This window comes from Lutjanus erythropterus, chromosome 2, assembly GCF_056507025.1.
Source record: "Lutjanus erythropterus isolate fLutEry1 chromosome 2, fLutEry1.hap2, whole genome shotgun sequence".
NCBI classification, from domain to species: domain Eukaryota; kingdom Metazoa; phylum Chordata; class Actinopteri; order Lutjaniformes; family Lutjanidae; genus Lutjanus; species Lutjanus erythropterus.
The window spans coordinates 33,865,839-33,887,058 of record NC_139318.1 but is presented as its reverse complement, the minus strand read 5'-3'; the positions used below and the strand labels follow the sequence as shown (position 1 = coordinate 33,887,058).

At 39.4% G+C, this 21,220-nt stretch overlaps 1 protein-coding gene across 1 annotated transcript in view; it reads right to left on the bottom strand.

Moving 5' to 3' along the window:
• cdh22 (cadherin 22) overlaps positions 1-21,220 on the bottom strand; it is a 113,006-nt gene that overhangs the window by 53,398 nt on the left and 38,388 nt on the right. Inside the window, exons 4-7 of the mRNA XM_084737797.1 lie at positions 15,110-15,277; positions 11,575-11,756; positions 9,690-9,946; positions 2,114-2,250 (exon numbers count right to left, since the gene is read on the bottom strand). Coding sequence (XP_084593923.1) covers positions 2,114-2,250; positions 9,690-9,946; positions 11,575-11,756; positions 15,110-15,277 — 744 coding nt within the window. The remainder of the gene's footprint in view (positions 1-2,113; positions 2,251-9,689; positions 9,947-11,574; positions 11,757-15,109; positions 15,278-21,220) is intronic.

Genomic DNA, 21,220 nt, shown 5'->3' with positions numbered 1-21,220 from the left:
GATGGATACCACAGAGGACAATAATGTCCTTGACGGGACCGCCGAACATCTGACAACCAGATCATTGTGGGTTTTCCACTGACCAGCTGTTTTGCTTGGGAAGCTGGACTATATACAGTAAAGATATTTGTGATCCAAAGAAAGAGTTGTAGCGCTATTTGTTGAAGAGACTATCACTTAAATTGTGGATCATTTCAGGTTATAAAACCACTGTTCATTGGCAGGTTTACACACATTAGTCAATTACAGATGACCACACGATCAAATGTTGGACTGATTTTATGAAGAGTTTCATCATGTCGAGAACACAACTGGAAAAAGATGCTTCTCTGTGCAAAAACTACACTTTGTCTGATGGGGCCCATACGCTTTAGTGATGATTCAGTCTTCCAGAACTTAAAAAAACTGATTACATGAACTGCGGATATTCTACTTCCTCACTTGAAAAAAAAACAACTAAGCGCCTGCTTGGCCCTGTGACCATCAGAGGGTCCCCAAGAGAGCTTGAAATGTTTTTCGTTTGTTTGTTTTTCGACACTATGTCAAGTTCTTGCTCATACTTTATTACTTTGAATATTAAAGTGCAAGTTAAGACCACACCTGTCTTATGAGTTTTCTGTCTTTTAAGATTAAAAGCATCAAGGCATCAAACATGCGAGGCTGACGTGGTGTGATGTCACACTTTTCAAAAACTACCTCACTAGCGTTTGTGCCTGCATTTTGCAAGTCTACCCAGACATTACATATAAACTACTAGTTTAAACAAGGAGCATCGCAGCTGCAAAACTGACACTAGAGGGGTACTTAGAGCATCATAGTTTGAACTGCAGTGCCACTGACCAAGCTGCTGTATTTGACAAGTTGGGAGTTAGAAAATGTTGCCTATAAACATTATGTGGATGGTTAAGTTGCAACTCATGTCCATGATACTTTGTAAATGGTTAATAAATACTCTGCAGTGCACCTATAAACATTATTTAGATGGTCATTATAAAGTTGCAACATGTGTTTATAAAACCTAATAACTGCTTGATATATGGCTAATAAAGCATATATAACCATTATTGGAACCATGATTATTTGATAAGAGTAAAATAACTGACTAAAGTTTAATTAACTATCATTTCATCATTTATTAATAATCGTTATTATTAAATGTTGACATATATTCAATCAGGACCAGTTAAGAATCACATGAAATGCTTTTCATCCATAATCTACTATCACTACCAGTCCATTCTGCCTGTACTGTCTTATACAAATAAATTTCATTAAATGCAGATTATTGTCTATTTCATCTACTTAGAGGTGCCAGTATTACGAGTTATTAATCCATTTTCATCCCATGACACTTGTGTCTTGTTCTCAGATGATACATTTTGTTTACAACAGACTATTACGTGCATTTAAGTGCTGCGCCGTACATTACTTTCCTTGTCTTTCTCAAAGCTAAAAGCCACAACACTCTGCTGCTGAAAATGTGCCAAAAGCTTTGGTAGCTAATGACGCACAGCAGTGTGAGGTTGTCTGTCACCCCTTATCACCCCTGGTGGGAGTCGGCAAATGTTGGACAGCTAATTCAACTTGTACAGTCTCCATCACTGGCAGGCACTGCATGTAGACAAAGCTCGCCAGCCATCAGAGCAATTTTAACTTTCTTGTTTTAAAACTGGGCCAGGAATTGTTCAAACACATGCAAGTGTTCTCTTTTAGAGAAATCAGTTAATAGTAGTATCAGTTCTTGCCCCTCAGCTCCGTTTTGTTATTGTTTTTTCGATTTTTTCCTGTAAATTGATAGACTAACTGTAATTCTGAAAGATTATTAAGCTGAATTTTAATTATTTGTTCATTTCATTGCCGTCTGCTTGATGGTGCGTTTCTCTAATGCTTTGTTTTGACGTGTTAAGATTCACAAGTCTCGCACAGAGTGAAAACAAGCCTTGCCAGAGTTAATTGTGCATACGTGTTGAGATGGATTTCACAGAGAAGTTTCAGCAACTTGGCAAGGTGAAAAAGTCACTCGATAATAAATGATATCAGTCTCTTCCCAGCAGTATGAAGATGTACAAATCCTATCTGGGATACGCTCAATTTGATATGGAAAGCAATGTACCTGCTTCGACAGCTTTCACAGTGATATTGTGCCAGCCTGCTGTCTCCCGGTCCAAAATCTTGCCCAGCGTGATGGCACCCGAATCAGGATCAATATGAAAGATCATCTCCTGGTCTGTGGTCCGATCGATGGAAAACCTGTAACAACAGATAAAAACTGGAATTACCATCTTGCAGCTTTATGCCTCCACCTGCCAGTCGAGTTGCATTTTAAAATCACGTGTGAAGTTATCACTATATTGATGTGTCTGATTCCAGCGAGAAACATGCTGTTTTCGCTTATGCCAAGGCCACACTGGCTACATGTACTTGTACATGACGGCCTTACTACTTGGCTGAACTAGAGACTTCAACACCTGTGGTACCACACAGGCATTATTGCTGCTGTGATGCTGGTACCGCCTGTTCTGTCTTTCTACATTGAGTTAGCAGAAGAGTTTTGAAGAGAAGTATAGAATTCTAAACTGAAAGCAGTGTGAATTAGGGAGCACCTACAAAAGGACTGCCCCTCACCTGATTTTTATATTTTATATATACTTCTGTGTCTGTGACATTTGTACATATTCTATAGACATCGCTACAATAGTGAGAGCTGTCATTTTGCTGATATGATCTTGATATGACTACCACCAATTCTTTTCAGTGTTTATCTTTGCTAAGAACCACTTGAGTCATGAAGGAAAAATTGGTGAGACACCAAACCTCTAGTGACACGCGCTGCTCATGTAGGCTGAGGGGCTGCTCTAACTCGTAAATAAGTGCACTGAAATGAAAAACAAGTTACACATAGTCAGTGCTGCCCGGGCATTCAAGATGATTTTTACAGAGGACTGATGGAGAGCTTTATCACATGGTACAATCACCTGAAGCTCAATAACAGCAGTTCAGTTCAGTTCAATTTATTATTTGTCGCAGAGGCCTATATGGGTTTCAGCAAGTGTAAACAACATATAGGAACATATATGAAAACACATACAGGATGACACAAAAGTGCACAGCAGCTGCCTTGAACCTACGCACAGACAGGCATTCAAGCTCCACAGGACAACTGTGCTTTAAATAAGGACGTTGCTGCAAAGAAGCTGCAAATTCTGAAACGTGCACGCTCCATACACGTCTTCAACCTGGCGGCAGAAAAGATCCATACAGCCACCGTAGTTTCAAGGTGAGAACCCAAGATTAGTGTCAACACTTCAATATCCCACCAAACGTGAAATATGGTGACAATCTCCCCTTCTGTTCCTGGATTATGGATGGACCATACCTCCGGACAAGGCTGTCACTGGTGCAGAAGCATCGAATAACTAAGATACAGATCTATTATTGAGAGAAATAAGCAGTACGTGAGATGAAAGAGATAAGGTCCAGACTTATACAAGAATGTTAAGTAATTTGATTAAGTTATTTGTATTTTTCATATTGAGACCTTAGTAAGGACTTGTGGAGTTGACTTTGGGTTACACTGAATAATAACAACTCATACAAAGGGGACCAGGGTTAAAGTAATTATATTTTAAAGGCATTTACTGGAGGCTTGTCACAGGTCCTCTGACCCTAATAGCGCTGCGTCCCTTAACTGCAAGTAACCATGCAGTCACTTTTTCTTTGCCTATTCAGAATAAGAAAATAAACATTAAATTTTCATTGTGCACTCTAGAAAAACCACAAATGCATCTTTCCGTCGTTGGGGTACTTGGTGCTCTGAAAAGATTGGTGAGTCAACAAAAATCTGCTGAAAGGTTTCTTTGTTCTTAGTTCCTCTCTCCCATCACAACACACATACACACGTACACACACACACACACACACACAGCTGGCTGACTTACTCATGCCCACATAAACCATGATAAAGTACCACGGGCATTATAAAGCTCTTAAGGCCGCTCTGACAAACATGCCAGCCAGCATTCTCCCAGGTCTCGTGAGAATGATGGTCACATGTTGTAGATATAAAACATAAAGTCAAGAGACCCGCGTGCTAAACCAGTTCATGGATTTAAATAGGTTTCTGATCACACATTCATTTATTAAATTGTGTGGTGGGTGTGGAATTGCATTTGCATTTGTATTAAATTCAGTTACAGTCACCGGATGTCAATAAATGAAACTGATTCTGATAATTAACTCCGGCAGAACAAATATTCCTCCTGCTCTTTATTAGTCGTGGTGTAACTAGATGTGGACAGAATGACCTCAAGATATGTTTGAAATGAGATTTTGCCTGCATCTCAAAGGACACCATGGCAGAGAACCAATCATCAGTGTTTAAGATATTGAACTGAGGTTGCACACTTTCACACAGGCAATCACACTGCCTACATATATTACATGTACGTGCAATCATGTATCTGTCATCATACGGTCCTCTTACATCTAACATTAACATGCATCTCATTTAGGATGGTAATTAGATTTGGCTGGGTTACATTAGAGGTGGACTGTATGAATAGTAAAGAGGGTTAACTCTTAGGAATTTGCCTGGTGGTGTAAATCTTGACTATACCATGTCGACTGGTAGAGCCTTCATTTTGCTAGACCATAAAAAAGTTATCCAAAGATTTGTCATCATCAGCCTGCCCCAGCTAATTAGCTGCTTTGTTTTAAAATGAAGAAATGGCTAAACATGCTACACAGTTAAGTTAGTGTGCTTTTATCTAAACTCGGATAATTTCACCGCAGCCTCGTTGCTGACTTCACTCAGCCCCGAAACAGAGATCACGCCAGGAGCTGCAGCGTGACAATAAGTTACGCCAAAGAGTTAAAAGAACTCATAATGTCGGAGCTCTGCCAAATTTTGAGATACATGGCAAAGCCAAACACACAGTGACAGTGCATAGAACGAAGATGAGGAGCAGTTGATAAATACACAGGTACAACTGCCATTTTGTGGACATGGTTCAGGTTTAAAAAACAGAAAAACTAGCAAAATTTGATCATCTACAAACTGTCAGATGGCAGTGGTTGCAAGGGGTGGTAAAATATACGTGAGAAAAGGTTTTATCGTTTTTTTTTTTCCTGCTCATTATTCCAGTTTTGCACATTAAATGTTCTTCAAATACCCTTAATGTGTTGGAAATTTGTCCTATTATTAGTTATTATTAGTTTCAGCCAAAATAATTTAAGTTGACAAGAGACATAACGGCACTGGGACTTTTGAATACATGTGTCACTCTGCTTAACAGGTGTTATAATAACTGTTACATTAATTGTTCAGTGACTAACAGGTAGAGACCATGGAGACCAGATGAAAATGAGGCATCTTGTACAGTAATGATTAGGTGATTATTATTGCGGGATCGCTGTCACAAACTAATCTGAGAAATTACACCGAGTTGGATAGAAGAGCAGCTGTTTTAACAACTTTTGACCTGTTAATTAGGGAAAATATCCGCACTTATGTGCATATGCATTACCGTGGTTAAGAAATGATTTGCATAAATATATACATGGCTTGTTTCTGAGCAGACTTCAAAATCAACAGATGGATTTAGTAGTTTAGCTTCTAGAATGCAGTAACAGCTGCCATTCAGTTGCCACACCAATGCTTCAACACTGCAGAATAATTTATCTCTTTATTCATCAAATTATAATAAAGACTAATACATCATGATAAATACTGTTACCATCCATACTGCAAATAATGCTGTGATGTAAATTTTATGCAATACCACCCAGTCCTAGGTTATAATCATACCTGTCATTGACATCTGTCGCCAGTACAAACAAGAAAATTAAATTTTTCTCTCCTTTCCAAAATCAAAAATCGTGCCACAGAATATCTCATTTTATTTTCCTTCTTTTTCTTAGAAATTGCCTGACAGTCCAAATAAATAAACCTCTTGTCTTTGTCCATCCCTGCCTCCCCACACACCTACCGTGATTATTTTTCAAAAGAAAAAAAAAAAGAAAAGGAAGTCTTAGTACCCGGTGCATGTCAGGTTTTTTGTGGGATGGGAGTGGGGGGGGGGCATCATCACCATGTTTTTAGTCTCTTAATAATCCCTTTGCACATACGTAAACACTGTCTCACACCATCAAAATCAAACCCCCCCCGTTTTTCCAACATAATCAGTCTGCACCACAAAAACACTAACTTGGCTGCTACACACAGTGTTCCACATTCCCTGATCATGCAGGCAAAGCAGTATTTATGTCCTTTAGACTACACGATAATTGTTTTATCGCGTTTGTTTTCCATCTAAGAGCATCTCTTGACAAGCGCGTCTACGCTTTCTGCCAGCTGTTTGATAAACTGAATCCTCGTATCTTCAACTGTCTTTGTTTTAGTTGTTACATGAGGCGTGGTTCCATTTGCAGCTTGCTTTTATAGTGGCAGAATTAATCTCTCACCAGTAAAACTTGGTGTTGCTGATCAGATCCACACTGAATGCATATTTTTTTACTAACACATCATCACTCAGGGTGCATGCTTAAGCAGAGTTCAAAGAAGGTGTGCTGCCCAATGCCAGAGGCCATGAGCTCGCTAACATTGCCCAGTAGGTGGCTCCTGGCCAACCTCCCTTTCACTCACTCACCCATTCATTTACTCAAACACATGCACACACATAATAACCACACAGACTCATATATGCTCGCACACGTATCACACACTCTCAGCTCCGGGCTGCCAAGACACTGGTGAACGACAGCGCTGCCATTGTGTTGCACTTTATTACACCTGGAACTCTGAGCCTCATGCATTTTTAATCGAGGTAATTTGCACAGGCACTGCGTGTCGGTGTATACTCTGTCAGTGAGACTGTCTTAGCCTTATCTACATTCCCCCCTCACAATGCAATTGCTCTTCTGAGGACATATAAACCACGGACTCTGGTACAGAAGATTACCAGATGATATTGTTTTTATCACATACAGCGATCGCAGAGAAAAGAGAGACGTACAGTACGGCCTAATCCATTGTAAAAGCCCCGCCGTTCACATTTGCTCGGGCTTTCACTCCATCTTCAAGAGGAATTGTTTAAAAAAAGATTCTGCTCTTAAGCCAGCTACCTACTGTGTGAATCTACTTGCAGCAAGTGAGTTATTGTTCTGTAAAGTTACATTTTTCATTGCAGAAATTTTGCTCTAATAAAGATGTATCTACAGCGGTGAAGTAATATACAGTAGATGCATGGAAGGACTGCCATCGTTGCAGTGCCGTCCAAGCCACATAAAACTGAAGTACTCATTGTCATGCAAAACTTTGCTTTGTAATGCCATTATTCACACTTACAGTAACCTTTCCACAGCAATATTTTATTGCCAATGTTTTGGTTGATATACTTTAGCAGGCTGTTGTGAAAAGCAGTGGTGTAGCTGCAGCAGCTAAGTACTATTTTAATCTACATTTCCATCTCTTTTTTAAAAGCCAGTTTTAACACAGCCAAAAGATTTTCGTTTATAGCAAATTTAATATTATTACCATATCAAATCACACATGCACACCAGTAACTTCAATACTGTCGAGTCTGAAATGATTCTCTCCTTTAAAGCTACAGTCTGTAACTCTATCCATTATGTTTTAAGCAGAAGTGTTGACTCGAGTCAATAGACTTCAAGTCACAATCAAAATCAGTTCACAAGCATCCAATCAAGTTGAAGGACAGAACTATGGAGAACTAGCTTCATGGTGCTCGAGTTGGAAAAAAAATATGAAAAATATAATTCTCTTTCAGGTACAAAACCTATGCAGTGGTCAACAAAAAAAAATATGTGAGGGTTGAAAATTATAGTCAGAGACACAACAACTTTCAGCTTTGTTTTGACATTTGAACTTGCAAAATGAATAGTAATACAAGGCTCTATTGTTATAATTATACTACATTTGGTGAAGAGTGTGTTATGGGACTTGCCAGTCTTGATTTGGGAGCAAAGACTTCAGACAAATTACCTACTAACACAAAGACAATGCAGGAACGCAGCTGCAACATAATTTTCACAATGTGTAGCAACAGACCAATTGAAATTGTGGGGTGTCACTAGCAGGTTACTTTAAACATTGCCGGTACATTGTCCCAATGTTTCTACCACTTTTTGTAGATGTTGTGGTGTGTTAACAATGTTGCAAGAAAAATCATGCAGAAGACGTTGCAAGGTTACCAGCACACCTGTTATGTTGCCATGATTTAAACAATGTCACAGCAGCATAACTAATGGTAACATTGTAACTTTAATACTGCAGTAACGTCGTTACAATGTCACAAATGATATGTCACTATCGAACCATTGTAGGGATATACCGTGTTTGTAGGGTTGTGGATTGCAATAGTTTGGTCCTGCCCCTGATTTAAAGTAATAGCAGTTGAATGTGTCAACACATGATCCTATGTTATCCATATGGACAGTATACCAATCAGGGTTTGTAATTATAAAAATCACAAAGTTACCATAATTTTTCTTTTCTGACACTGTACACACAAATAGTTTAAAGCTAGGGTAGACAACATTGTTATCATTGAGAAATAATTTCATAATAACTTTTCAGCATATTGCAAATTAAATGGTCTGAGACAGAACTAGACCTCTGAACCCCCTCTTGGCTCTGTTTTCAGCTTTTAGAGAATTTGGCCCATTACAGTGGACTTAAACCAATCACAGATCTTCTCAAAACAGGCGTTCCTGTCTGTTGCCTGTTCTACTGGTGCAGCTGCGCACGCACGTTTCTTTGATGAGACCCTGAATTAATGTCGGAAACTTCTGCAGGAAAAGTTGCTATAGAATGGAATTATCAGACAGAGAAACTTGATGAAGAGTCCAGCTCATGAGCAACATGCTCAGCACAGGCGTTAGTCAGTTCATTTGGTAACTTTTGATTTCACCTTTAGTTGTATTCATTCACTTCTATCGCAGGGCTTTGCTGAGGACCATGAGGACTGGGCAGAGCTGAGACACACAGCCAACAGACAGCTGTTTAGAGCTGTGGAGCCCTGGAGCTCTGACAGACTGGAGCTTTCTGAAGGAAGAAACACCGGAGTCGCTCTGATGTCTGCTCCTTTATTGGCAGGACGTGAGCTCAGAGTGTATGTTTCAAATTTTTTGGGACTTAAAAAGTGGATTTATTTTCACTCGTGCTTCTCAGACCTCTGCAGCAGCAACCCACAAAGAAATCACAGAGCCAAAGACTGACCAGACGAGAAAGCTAAGCGTTTGTTTTTTTTTTTTTTTACTTTTGGGATTAAAAAGCAAATTTATTTTTACTTCTGCTTGTTAGCCTCTGCAGCCGCGACCATGGAGGAATTGTGGAGCCACGGACAGACCAGATGAGAGCTTAGCATTTGTTTTTTAAACGTTTGGGATCAAAAAGTGGATTTATCATCACATTTGCTTGTAAACCTGTGTGCAGCAGCAACCACGGGGGAGCCAACCACGCTGTTTACAGTAAGATAATTAGTCTTTCTGCCAATGTTAACAAAGCGTGTGCTGCTCATCTGGTAGGAGGGATTCAGGAAGGAGAAAATTCCACAGCACTCAGACTCAACAATCAACCATTTTTAGGCTTTCTACCAACTGCAGCTTTAAGTCTAATAGTCTAATGCATTTTTCATTTTAGTGAAGTTGCCATTAGTCCTGGGTCATACCTGATAGGTTTATTCTTCACATCTGGATCCCTGGCAGTGACAATGCCAACCAGCGCTCCTACTTTGGCATCCTCCTGCACTTCCATGATTGCGCCCTCTGCTGGTTGAAAGATGGGTGGCTCATCTATGTCCGACACGCTGACCCGAACAATGGTCTGGTCTCGGAAGGAACCCAGGTCGACAAAGCGAGGATCAACATGCTTATTTACTGCCTCCACCACAACGTTGTGTATGCGCTGGCTCTCAAAGTCCAGCGACTGAAAGAAAAACACGTTCCACAACACAAACAGGAAACAACAGGTTATTTGAAGCGACACTGATGGCCAGAAGCTATATTGAAACAATACTAATGAATGACAACAGACTGTTGCAATATCAGTTTCAGCAATCAGTAGCCCAAAGCTTCAGTATGCACTCCTTCTTGTTCAAGTTGATGGTTTCTTTCAAGTTATTGTTGTCTGAAGCTTCAGCTAACCAGTGGTAGCTAGAAAAATGAAAACTGCCTTGTTGTTGATATTCAATTGAACAAAAATACAGCTGCTGGCTGAATATAACATGTAAATTTTGTCATCAGACATCCTGTATCTTCAATGAAAAGATACAACTGCTCGCAGTCTGCATTTGTTTTCTTTTTTGCACAGAGTGTGAGGTGAAAATAAGTTGAAAACATTTTTTGAAGAGGCACAGTACTGACAGCACCTGTCAGACCCCGGTGAGTAACTAATGATCATCAGTCATCAAAGACCAATCATCTCTCTTTCTTCATCTTGTCAACACACTTTGAGTTTCTCTGTCAGAACAGAGCCTAAGAGCCGTTCAGCTTTCTGACTAGAAAGACATATTAACTTAACCAAAAGAACTGCAAGTTGCATGCTAACCAGCAAAGGCCCAGCCTCCTGTTGATTTCTAGCCAACAGAATCCCAATCACTTTCACTGGATTCTGTCAGATGACAGGGACTGTTGGTGCTGTGTGTGACAAGCTTGAAATATTCTTTAAATATTAAATAAAACACAACAAATGCTGACAAGCAATGTGACTAGCATACCTGGTAACGGCAGCTACTCTGGTTTTTGAGCCACACTTTTCCAGCACAAAGCAGCAATCTCTTCATTCTTGTTTATAATGAGGATTTATACAAAACTGACCTGTCTGAAGTCCAGCTCCTTTTTGCTCTCTGTTCCAATAACAGTTGAGAGAAAGCTCAGGCTGAATCCAAAATTTCATACTAATGTGCTGTTTAGTGAGCTTAAACGTTATGTGAAAGTTTTTAGTATGTCTGAAACCTTTGTATGAAACCAGGTGGATATTATTTCCAGGGAGATATTAAACATTATACATATGTTGTATGCAAGTACTGGACACTACACTGGATCATATATCCTACAGTGCAATGCAGATGTAGTGACCAAGGCAGCTCTGGAGTAACGTCAATAAAGCTTCATTTTAAATGCAAGTAAGGTGTCACTTTGCAAGGCACAATATTGTTTTTTTTTACTAGTTTGTTTTTTATTGATTAGCTAGGTAGTTAACTCTCATTTTGATATGGAGCAAAACACTAGATAACAATCTAGCTAATGTTTGATGTAGTTTAGCTAGATAGTTAGAGCTGTTATTGGAGCACAGACCAAAAAGGGACAGGTCTTAGGAAGAATCAAATCTTTATCACAAGCAGAAAATAACACTTAGCTAACTTGTTTGTACCATGTTGTGGAGAAAAGCGAGACCTAGAGTCATCAAAAATTGTGTTTGCACTGAAAAGTGGGTATATAAGAGTAATGTTTTGTATTTGTTTGTTTCTGCCTCTTTCTTGGTAAAAAAAAATAATAATATAGGCTTAACAGACAACAACAGCTGCAGCACAGCATTCATTAAATTAACTGTACCTTCTTGATGGAGACAATAGCTTCCTGTGTCTCAACATCGGTAGTGACCTTAAAGTGCTCCCCTTCGTCTTTGATCAGATAGCTTATGTCCGTGTTCTCTCCCATATCTGCATCTGTGGCAATGACGCGTCCAACTGACGTCCCCACGGCCACTCCCTCTGACACCGAAAACTGGTACATCTCTGGTACACGGAATAAGCGGTCGGAGGTGGAAATCACATGGAAGGATAAAACAACCAGAGTTAGGTTCAGCAAAGCAGCAGAGGGATGAAGTGATAAAAAAAAAGCACAGGCATAGAAAACCCCACACAAGAAGAAGGATGAGGGACAGTAATAACATGAGGACAAAGTGGAAAAACACCAGCGTAAGAAGGATGAGGAACAATAGATGGAAGGCCGTAGGTGGAAAAAGGAGGGTGGGAAGTGAGGACATTGTGTGAAGAGATGGATAGGGAGCAGAAACAGAAAAGTGGGAGGAGGAAGGGATGAGAGAGTAACAAAGATAAAGAGGGTAAAGAGGGGAAGAGACGGGTAATGGAAAAATGAAGTTGGGATGGGATTATAATGAAAGAACAGCAACAAATACACTTCAGGCGGTTATTGTCAGTGTCATCATCGCACTCGCATAAAATGGAGTGTTCAAAATATTATTATTATCTTTTCTCCATGCACAACAAGTTTCTCCATCTGAACAATTCACAATGTTTTCTTGTTTCTGTTTTGTTTTGTACATTCCAATTAGAAAAATATAAATAGATTAATATCCAGTGGTAACTATTGAATTTATATGAATATAAAAAAGATTATTTAGAGTGGGATTGTGCGAGTTACTTATCGATAGCAAGAATATGATATACAGTAGATTGCAGGTGGCATGCCCTCACTTTAGAGAAGCAGAGAGAAGTCCCGGCACAGAAGCTAGGTAATGAGCTGCTGCGGTCAGGATCAGCAGCACACATATTTTAGCAATTTAAAAAAAAGATCTACCTGAAAAAAATATCTGCATTGAATTAATATTAATTTAAGTGCACACTATATTTAGAATATTTTCACAGCATGCAGCTTTTTCCAATGGGAAACTGCTATTATATAAGTTAAATACTGCTCCCTCTCCCTCAACCAGACTCCATTTGAAAAAACTTTGCAGAACACAGGAAGTCTCTGTTCCAGCACTGCCTTGATTGATTAGCTTGTTTGTGTCATTGTGTCACTTTGGCGAATCCTAACTAACCTTTTTAGATACAAAGTCACACAATAACACAAACAAGGTAATCAATCAAGGCAGCGCTGGACCAGAAACTCTCGTGTTCTGCAGAGCAAAATGACCGATTTTGCCAGTGGAGTCTGGTTGGTTTGCAGATGGATATATCTGGATTATACGACTGATTTCCCATCAGAAAATGTTGTCTGACAGAAAGGTAAAGCAATGAACACATCCTAAATATAGCATGCTCTTAAACTGATATTGATTGTTTTAGGTGGGCCTTTTTTAAATGGCCAAAATATGTTTTGCTGTGGATCCTGTCCACACCAGTTCATTGCTTAGCTTCCAACACCAAGATTCCTGCTGCTGCCTCTGTTGGCTACTTTTTAACACTGATTATGGATAAATACCTCACATAATCCCACTTCAAATAATCCAAATTGTCCCTTCAAGTGAGTACGTCATCAAGTGACTTCTGCTGACACGTTGTCAACCCTAAATCTTAAGTCATATATCAAATGACAGAATAATGTATAAGATTTGAATTCATTAGTAGCAAGATAAAAAGATTTAAAAAAAGAAGATAAAACCTTATTTTTCTCAAGAGGGAAATCATGTGAAAACATCAAAGTCCCTATATATACAGTATTCATCCATCCTCCTTTGCATCTTATTTAAAAAGCTGCTTTCCAAAGTCTATCTATTCCCCATACATACTCAGAGTGGAGACACTACAGTCCTGCTGGGTTTATCCCTCTGACTGGGTAAATATGATTTACCGAGATGAAAAAAAGGATTTATACAGAAATAAGAAAAGGTGTGTGGAGACATATCAAATACAATCAACCAGGCTGTCAGATGGTGTTCCTCCAGCTGTAACAAAACTAATAGTGTTGTGGTTTATCTCCAAAAAGAGGCAGAAATAAAAAGCTGAAATGAAAGCAAGATGGGGAAGTCCTATTTTATTCATAAAGCTAATTATTAATAGTGAGGAGGAGCATATTAGCATGTTAAAGGGATAGTTTCTGAAGTTTTTGAAGCCTTTTCTGATGGGAAGCCGTGGTTATATACGCCAAATGTCCAGCATACTAGACTCCTCTGACAAAAACAGTAATTTCACATTGTAGAATATGGAAGTTGTTGGGTTACCACTGCCTCGATTGATTAGTTTGTTATTGTGTGACTTTGGTGAATCCAAACTAACCCTCTCGAACACCAAAGTCACAAAAAAAACACAAACAAACTAACTGATCAAGGCAGCGGTAGACAAGCAAATCCTGTGTACTGCAAGGTGAAATTGCAATTTTTTTTTCCAAAGGAGCCTGGTGGCTTTGGGCAGAGTTATATTTGGTTTATATAACAGTGGTTTCCTATTGGGAAAAGCTGCTTGACGGTAAGACGAAGCAGTGAAAATATTCAAAATAAATTGATTTATTTAGGTGGGCCTTTTTTATGTGGCTAAAATACATGTTGCTGCTGAACTGGTCCACAGCAGTACATTACTTAGCCTCCTACACCGCTGCTTCTCCAAACTCCAAACAACGACTATGGAAAAGAAACTCATACAGCCCAACTTCAAAAAATACAGACAATACAAACTATATGTCTGTACACCACATTGGGTGCTGGTGTGAAACTAGATTATTTTACTGGGTGACATATACTTCTGTTAATGCAGTATGTCAGAGAAAAAAACAGACTTTTGAGCTGTTTGCTTCAGAGAAAGCTACGGTATCTTTCAACTGAATTAAGTGTTTTTGCGTGGTGAGGTGAGACAGATCACATTTTTGGCTGAACATTTTAACTCAACTTGTTGCGCGTGTGTGCATTGAAAACCATTTAGCCCCTAAAACCAGCTCACCATCATAAATCCATAACATTACAATGAGGGAACAATCAGCCACATTGATTCAGTCTTCTCTCGAGCTGCGCTTTAAAAGAATGATCAAACGTGCAGTGGAACGCATCAATTCTCCATATTTGATAGACTACTTTGTTATGGGCTGAAGGTTTGATAGGCCAATAAATTGAAGTTAGGTGATTTTCTCTGAGTACATGCAGGCCATTCAGTATGGTCGCTGATGCTGCCATTGCTTATTGGTGTCAGCGGCCTGCAGCTTGCAAACTATACTGTGTCTTTTATCATCTTCTCAGTGTCGCTATGTCTCAGCTATCACTTTCCTCATTATTTTTCCTTCCTCTGTTAATTCTCACTTCTGTCTTTTACGCTCTCACTCATTTCTGACTCCTTTCTCTCGGCTGTTTTCCTCCTCCTGTGTCTCACCGTCGCTCATTCCGTCTCAAGTAAGATTATGCACGGGAGACACTCACTCTGCGGGAAGCGCGGTGGGTTGTCATTAACGTCTGTGATCACTATGGTCACCGTGGTGGAGCCGGAGAGACCGCCCATTTGTCCTGCCATGTCGGTTGCCTTGACGACCAGCTCGTAACGATCCTGCGTCTCACGGTCCAAATCTGCCACTGCTGTCATGATGATCCCTAATGATTGAGGGATGGGGGAGGGATTGAAGGAGGAAGACAGAAGGATGGAGAGTGGGGAGAGAGTAGGAGTAGTAAGTGAGGCCAGCAGAAAGGTTACATTAGTGGTTAAGCACTTATGCAATAACCAACTATATTTCCTTCCTCACTTTGAATATCAACTTCTGCTAAGCACTGTATCATGGAGACACAAGTGCGGCACATTACATTTCACCTCCTCAGACGAGCTGGATGGAAGAGATTGTGTCATATTTGTGCCTCTGCGCACACACCGTTTTATGGCTCAGCTGTATTAAAATGAATAATATATAGGGGCAGGATGAAGGCATGCCTCAGCCAACCCGAACGGCATTACAACTCTTCCATGGTGGGTAAGACTGCAATCAACCCTGAGAAGTGGTTTTCCAAAGAGCAAGCGAGGGACATAGAGAGTGTGATATACCGTAGTGTAGAGAGTGAGATAGAAAGCTTCAGTGACTGAATTCACTCATTCTGCTGCATTTTAACAGAGTCAGTGGTCAGTTCAAAACAGGTCGTTGACTGAGGTAGGCCTTGCTTGTCTGTCTTTTATAAGAACTATTGGTATATGAATAGTATAAAAAACACATTTACACCTGCTATTAAAATGCAATTTATATCAGGACACATTATCAGGAAAAAGAAAAAATCATGTTGCATTATGGACGTACTGATACCAAAAACTCATCGTATGATAATATGATAAAAGGTCAACAATCCAATATTTTTTGTAATATGAACAAAAAAATTAAAACTTTTCTCAATCAAACAATAAATCTGTGTACAATTTTCTTTTTTTTCTTATAGAATTATTTTTCCATTTAAATTAAAATTTAAAAGCTTCTAATTTCTGTCTTTAATAAAAGCAGCCTTCACATCGATACAACAAGACACTGGGACAAACTGGCACAATATTTCTTATACAGAAAGGAATAATTTAATGTATTGTATTTACTGAATTTACAAGAGGGGACAGATGATAAAGAACATTCCTGAGACAGAATTTCACAGAGTTTAGAAAGTTTCCCCCAACTCAACAACTCATAAAACTCTGATTACTCATTACTCATGGTTAAGTTTTGCTGAAGAGGACAGAGATCCAATGTCAATGAGGATAACAAGAATGTGTTTAAAAAAATTGCAAAGGCAAGATAAGATAATTTTTTATCTGGATAATGTATCTGGCAGGCCTGGAATTTTAATGCCAGGGCAGCAAGGCCATCAAATTAAACAATGATTTTAAGTTCACAGAAGTAATGGATTTAACGTAAGAGTTAAGAGTTAAGGATGATTTTATTTTTATATAGTATATATCCTATTTTTGGTATTATTTCAAATCAATAATTAATTAGTCAACATAATGACTAATTATTGAAGTCATTATTTTGAGGAAGCTAATTTTTTGAGTAAGTTTTTCATTATAATGACTTCCAGTATCACAGAACGACAGAAATGGGCTTCCACAGGATAGCAGCAGAATTAAAATACAGATGTTTCATAGAGGAGACAAGCGTATATAACACATGTATATATAACATGTAGCTGTTTATAACTGTTAGCAGAGACACCAGTCTGTCAGTGCAAACCACAAAATTATAGAGTAACACTTGTTACACTCATCACAATTAAACAGGCCGGGATTTCCAGCAGTTTACACCAGGCTCAAAATCTAACACGTCTACAAACCTGTTTTACATGGATGAGGCAGAGGAGATGCTGGTGGGGCATCAAGGGCACTGTGGCTGCAGGGTATCCATTTTTTTTTTTGAAGGCCATAAGGCCAAACTGAGGGATCATGGCTGTTGTGACCACCAGAAAATTCATGCCCTGATACAGATCCCATTTTAACACTAGGTGTAAATTGGGTGAATGGGCCACTTCTGTGGTCTCTCTCTTTTTAGTATTTATCTGTCTCTCACACTTACAGAAGCTAGCACGTGGTTATTCTTGGTTGGCACTTCTCTTCCTTGTTGGCCCAACAGCAGCAGCAGTGCAGCAGCAGCATCAGTAGCTGGCTGGTTTACTGTGCAGCAGTAATATAACTCCACTTTACCCCTTGGGATTTTCCACATCAGAATCTATTGATGCATTTCCTGGGCTTGGTGTGCTGTCTCACTCCCAAAGGTTTGCATTGTGTTGGGTACACAACTCACTGATTCCAGTCACATTTAGCCCTGGGCCATGTTCTGTGAGTAGCCAAAATACAGTACATGCAGCAGTGGAGTTAAGGAGGGAGGCAGATGACATGCTCCTCTTTCATCCACCAAAGGCCAGAGGGGATGCATCTAAATCAGGCCTGTCAAAAGTAAAGCCCCAGTCCACAACTAGTGTACAGCACCGTTGCTCCAACATCATGGCTTAGACTATATGTAGATGAGTCTACATGGTCTGTATTCATGAATTCAGTCAGTCTATGTGGTCCACATTCCAATGCGTATCACGTAGCCTTAACATTAACCAATTTAACCGAGTAATAGGGCCATGTACACCAACTGTGAAATAGTGCCTCAGCATGGTAATGTATTACATTAATATAAAATAAATGATGCTGGTCCAATCATTCTTTAACTCACATCAATTGCATTTCTGTTTTCATCTCACTCTACAATGGAAATCTAATTCTACTGTGTACCTACAAAACCAGCTGGCTTGCTATTTGGGCCTTCATGGCCACCGTAATAACTGAAGAGAAGAAGTTTTGCCAGGCTCAGGTGTCAGCTCGCCTTTGCGCCTGTCAGAGTATAATTTCTTCTGCCGCTGTGTGAGCATTGCCAGCAAGCGATGATCTGTACAGTATATATTGCTGCGCTCCCTATGTATTAATCTACAGCGCACAACACATAGAACAGCCACCTGTGGTGTGGACAAAACTGGAAAACCTGCACAACTCCTCACGCGCACTTTCAACAACTGCATTGATGTACAGAGCAGGTGTTGTTTTTTGCACTCGCGTCATTGTTCTTTTTGTTTTGAAATACAGAAGCTTCCTTTGTCGCCAGTGTGCCTTTGAAGGACGGAGAAGAGGAAGTAATTGGCTCAGCGTTAGCACAGAACAAAAAGCCAATCAACAACAAGGAACGACACACAATAAAAAAATTTTGAGAAGTACACAGCAGCCTCTTGTAGAAACGGCGGTAACATAATGGTGGAGTTTTGAGGTGCCACATGTGAGAACACACACACTCACACAAAAGGCATTCAGAGGCCCAAAGGACGGCTCATTGATACGCCACTGTACACTGCACCACATATTGTGTGTCACGGATATTGTTATCAACTCTTTTGTTATTATTTTGTAAGGAATTAGTTCTTTTAGAGTTGTTGTAATTCTGAGTGAAGTCTATTCAACCAAACCCAAAGTAATCCAACAAAAAAAAATTCTATCTCAAGAAGAAAAGCTGAAGCTGATAACTGTATACTGTATTCTTGGATTAAAGACATTGTCCTTTTTTGTCCCACAGTAACTCTTTTAACACCAAAAAAATCCATCATAGATTACATTTTTACAGTTTATATTTTTGCAGTTTAAAGATATTCTCCATCCATATAAATTCTGCACTATATATAGACCCTTTTTCTGTCGTTAACATTATGATGGGTTTTTTTTGTGGATGGAGCTTAGGTGGAGGCAAAACAAGTACCAAGTACAAAATACAAAATTCAAGGTCTTCTGAATATCTGCGGTCACTCATTCTCCAGGACTGCGAATGTCATTTGAAAAAATTATAAAAATAAAAATGGGACCAGAGTTGCAAACCTGTGCACTCACTCAATGGACAGACAATCTTTCTACAATTATAGGGTTGGGCGATTGGACAAATGTATCAGCAATTTGCTGAGTCTAACACATGAATTAAGGATTTATTTTGATCAAATCGTAGTTGCTGATTGTTATGAAAGTGGAAAGACTGACAAAGATGGCCTTGGTGACTCTTATTTTCTTTCTGCCCGTCGAGTTGAAATGAGGGTTAGGGGTTGGGGTGTGTTAAAGATAAACTCCAGCTCCAGCTACAGTGACATGACAGTGGCATTGGACTAAAAGGGTCTTTACTGTACATAGATGTGTAGAAAAGCATATACTGTATATAATCATCCACTTCATGTTTATTCATTGCAATATTTGTCCTTGTGTGCATAACAATCTGGTCTGCTCTTTAACTTTGTTTTCCATGTTCCTGGCTCCCATGTCAAGTCTATTCTTTGCTTGTGTAAGTAAGAGCAATGATTTAGTTGAGTCAGATTCCTTGTATGTTTACTGAAACTTGGCTAATGAAACCAACTCTGATATGATTCTGTCTCTTGTTCTGTAAATCAGGTTTAGTGCATATTTCCTTTTAAACCTATTTTTATTCTCTTCTATGTAAGAATGATATGATCATCTATTTTAAAATGGAAAAGAAAAAAATCCATACACACACAGTGTACGGTTGAGCCCTTGAGAAATCTCCCCTTTCGCTCAGATGCTCAAAACCACCTCCAGACAATTCCTGCACGGCCAAAGCGACAGAGAAAACACAGCGACTCGCTGCTCAGTTTGTTGTCAGGGTGAGTGAGAGTGATATTAATGAGGCAGATTTCGCAGCTGTTCTGTCTCCTCTTCATTTTGACCTTCTTGACTTGCACCTATTATGCGGGCCCGTCTGCCTACAAAGTGGAGAAAGGGGGCGGGTGGATTGGGGGTAGTGAAACAGAAGCTGGAATGAACCATCCAGTCTCCAGGCTAGTCCCACCAAGGCAGAGCCATTTATCATCCACGCTCCCAGGCTGACCAAATCAAAGTGGTGGAGACCAAAAAAGGAATCATTAAAACTTTAGTGCTTTTCCCTGGGGGGGCATTCAAAGGCAACACCAGTGCTAAGCTACTCCTGAAAGACTGTGGGTCACTCCTGTAAGACCCAGACCAGGTGTGGAATAGGGAATCTTCCATTATATAGCTCAGGGAGATCCTTCACAGGTTAAATCTGGATCTGGTGGGACCCAGGATTTTGATATAATGGTGCTTACTTAGACAAATTTGCTTTTCTTTGAGTTTTAGCACCACTGAGGCAGAAACACAAACTTTCAGGCTTTGCTCTGCTAAACACCCAATGCATTTCGTCTGATAGACACCAGCAAAGCATAAGCAAAGTCAGGAACTCAGGAAAAATATACATAATATATACATATATTCTTAACAAAAATATAAATGCAAAAAAAATGTTTTTTACTTCCATTTTTCATGAGTCGAAGTAAAAATTCTGAGACTTCTTCTCTGCAAAAGTTTATGTCTCACAAATTTGTTAAAATTTGTTTTTTTTCCCAGGAGAGTGAAGTCATGACCCACCTTAATCTGCCTTTGATTAGTACTTGTTGCCTTTGCTGGTTGGGTTGGTTAGTTTTAGTCATGTGGAGTGATTGGTTAAGGTTAGAATAAGAATACCAGAGAAGCCAATCATTTCCCCTCCTGGGAAATAAAATGTGGTATCTTTATTATCACAGATTTACGTAAATTTGTGAAATGAATTTCAGAGAAATAAACCTTTTCTGTGCATCTAAGAAGTCATATATTTTTTCTTCAACTCATGAAAAATGGGAGCAGAAACAAAGGTGCTTCAATTCCTGTATATTTTTGATGTAAATCAAGGATGTAAACCAAGTTTATGTACCTCTTTGAAATGAGGCTTACGGTCTCATCTATTTTTAAACCAACTTCATCAATCAATGAAACAAGATAAACAACAGTCTTGCCACCTCTATATTTACCACTACATCCCTGGTATATACTGTACTTTCATGCACTGAATGTTCAGGTAATATGTGCTATGTGTTGCTCACTCATTATACGAATTAAGCTCGTCAAACACTTGGAGGTGCAACACCAAGTTGAGCCAAGCAATTAATGCCATATGGTATTTTGAGTGTTGGCTAAAAAGAGCCAGTAGTTAT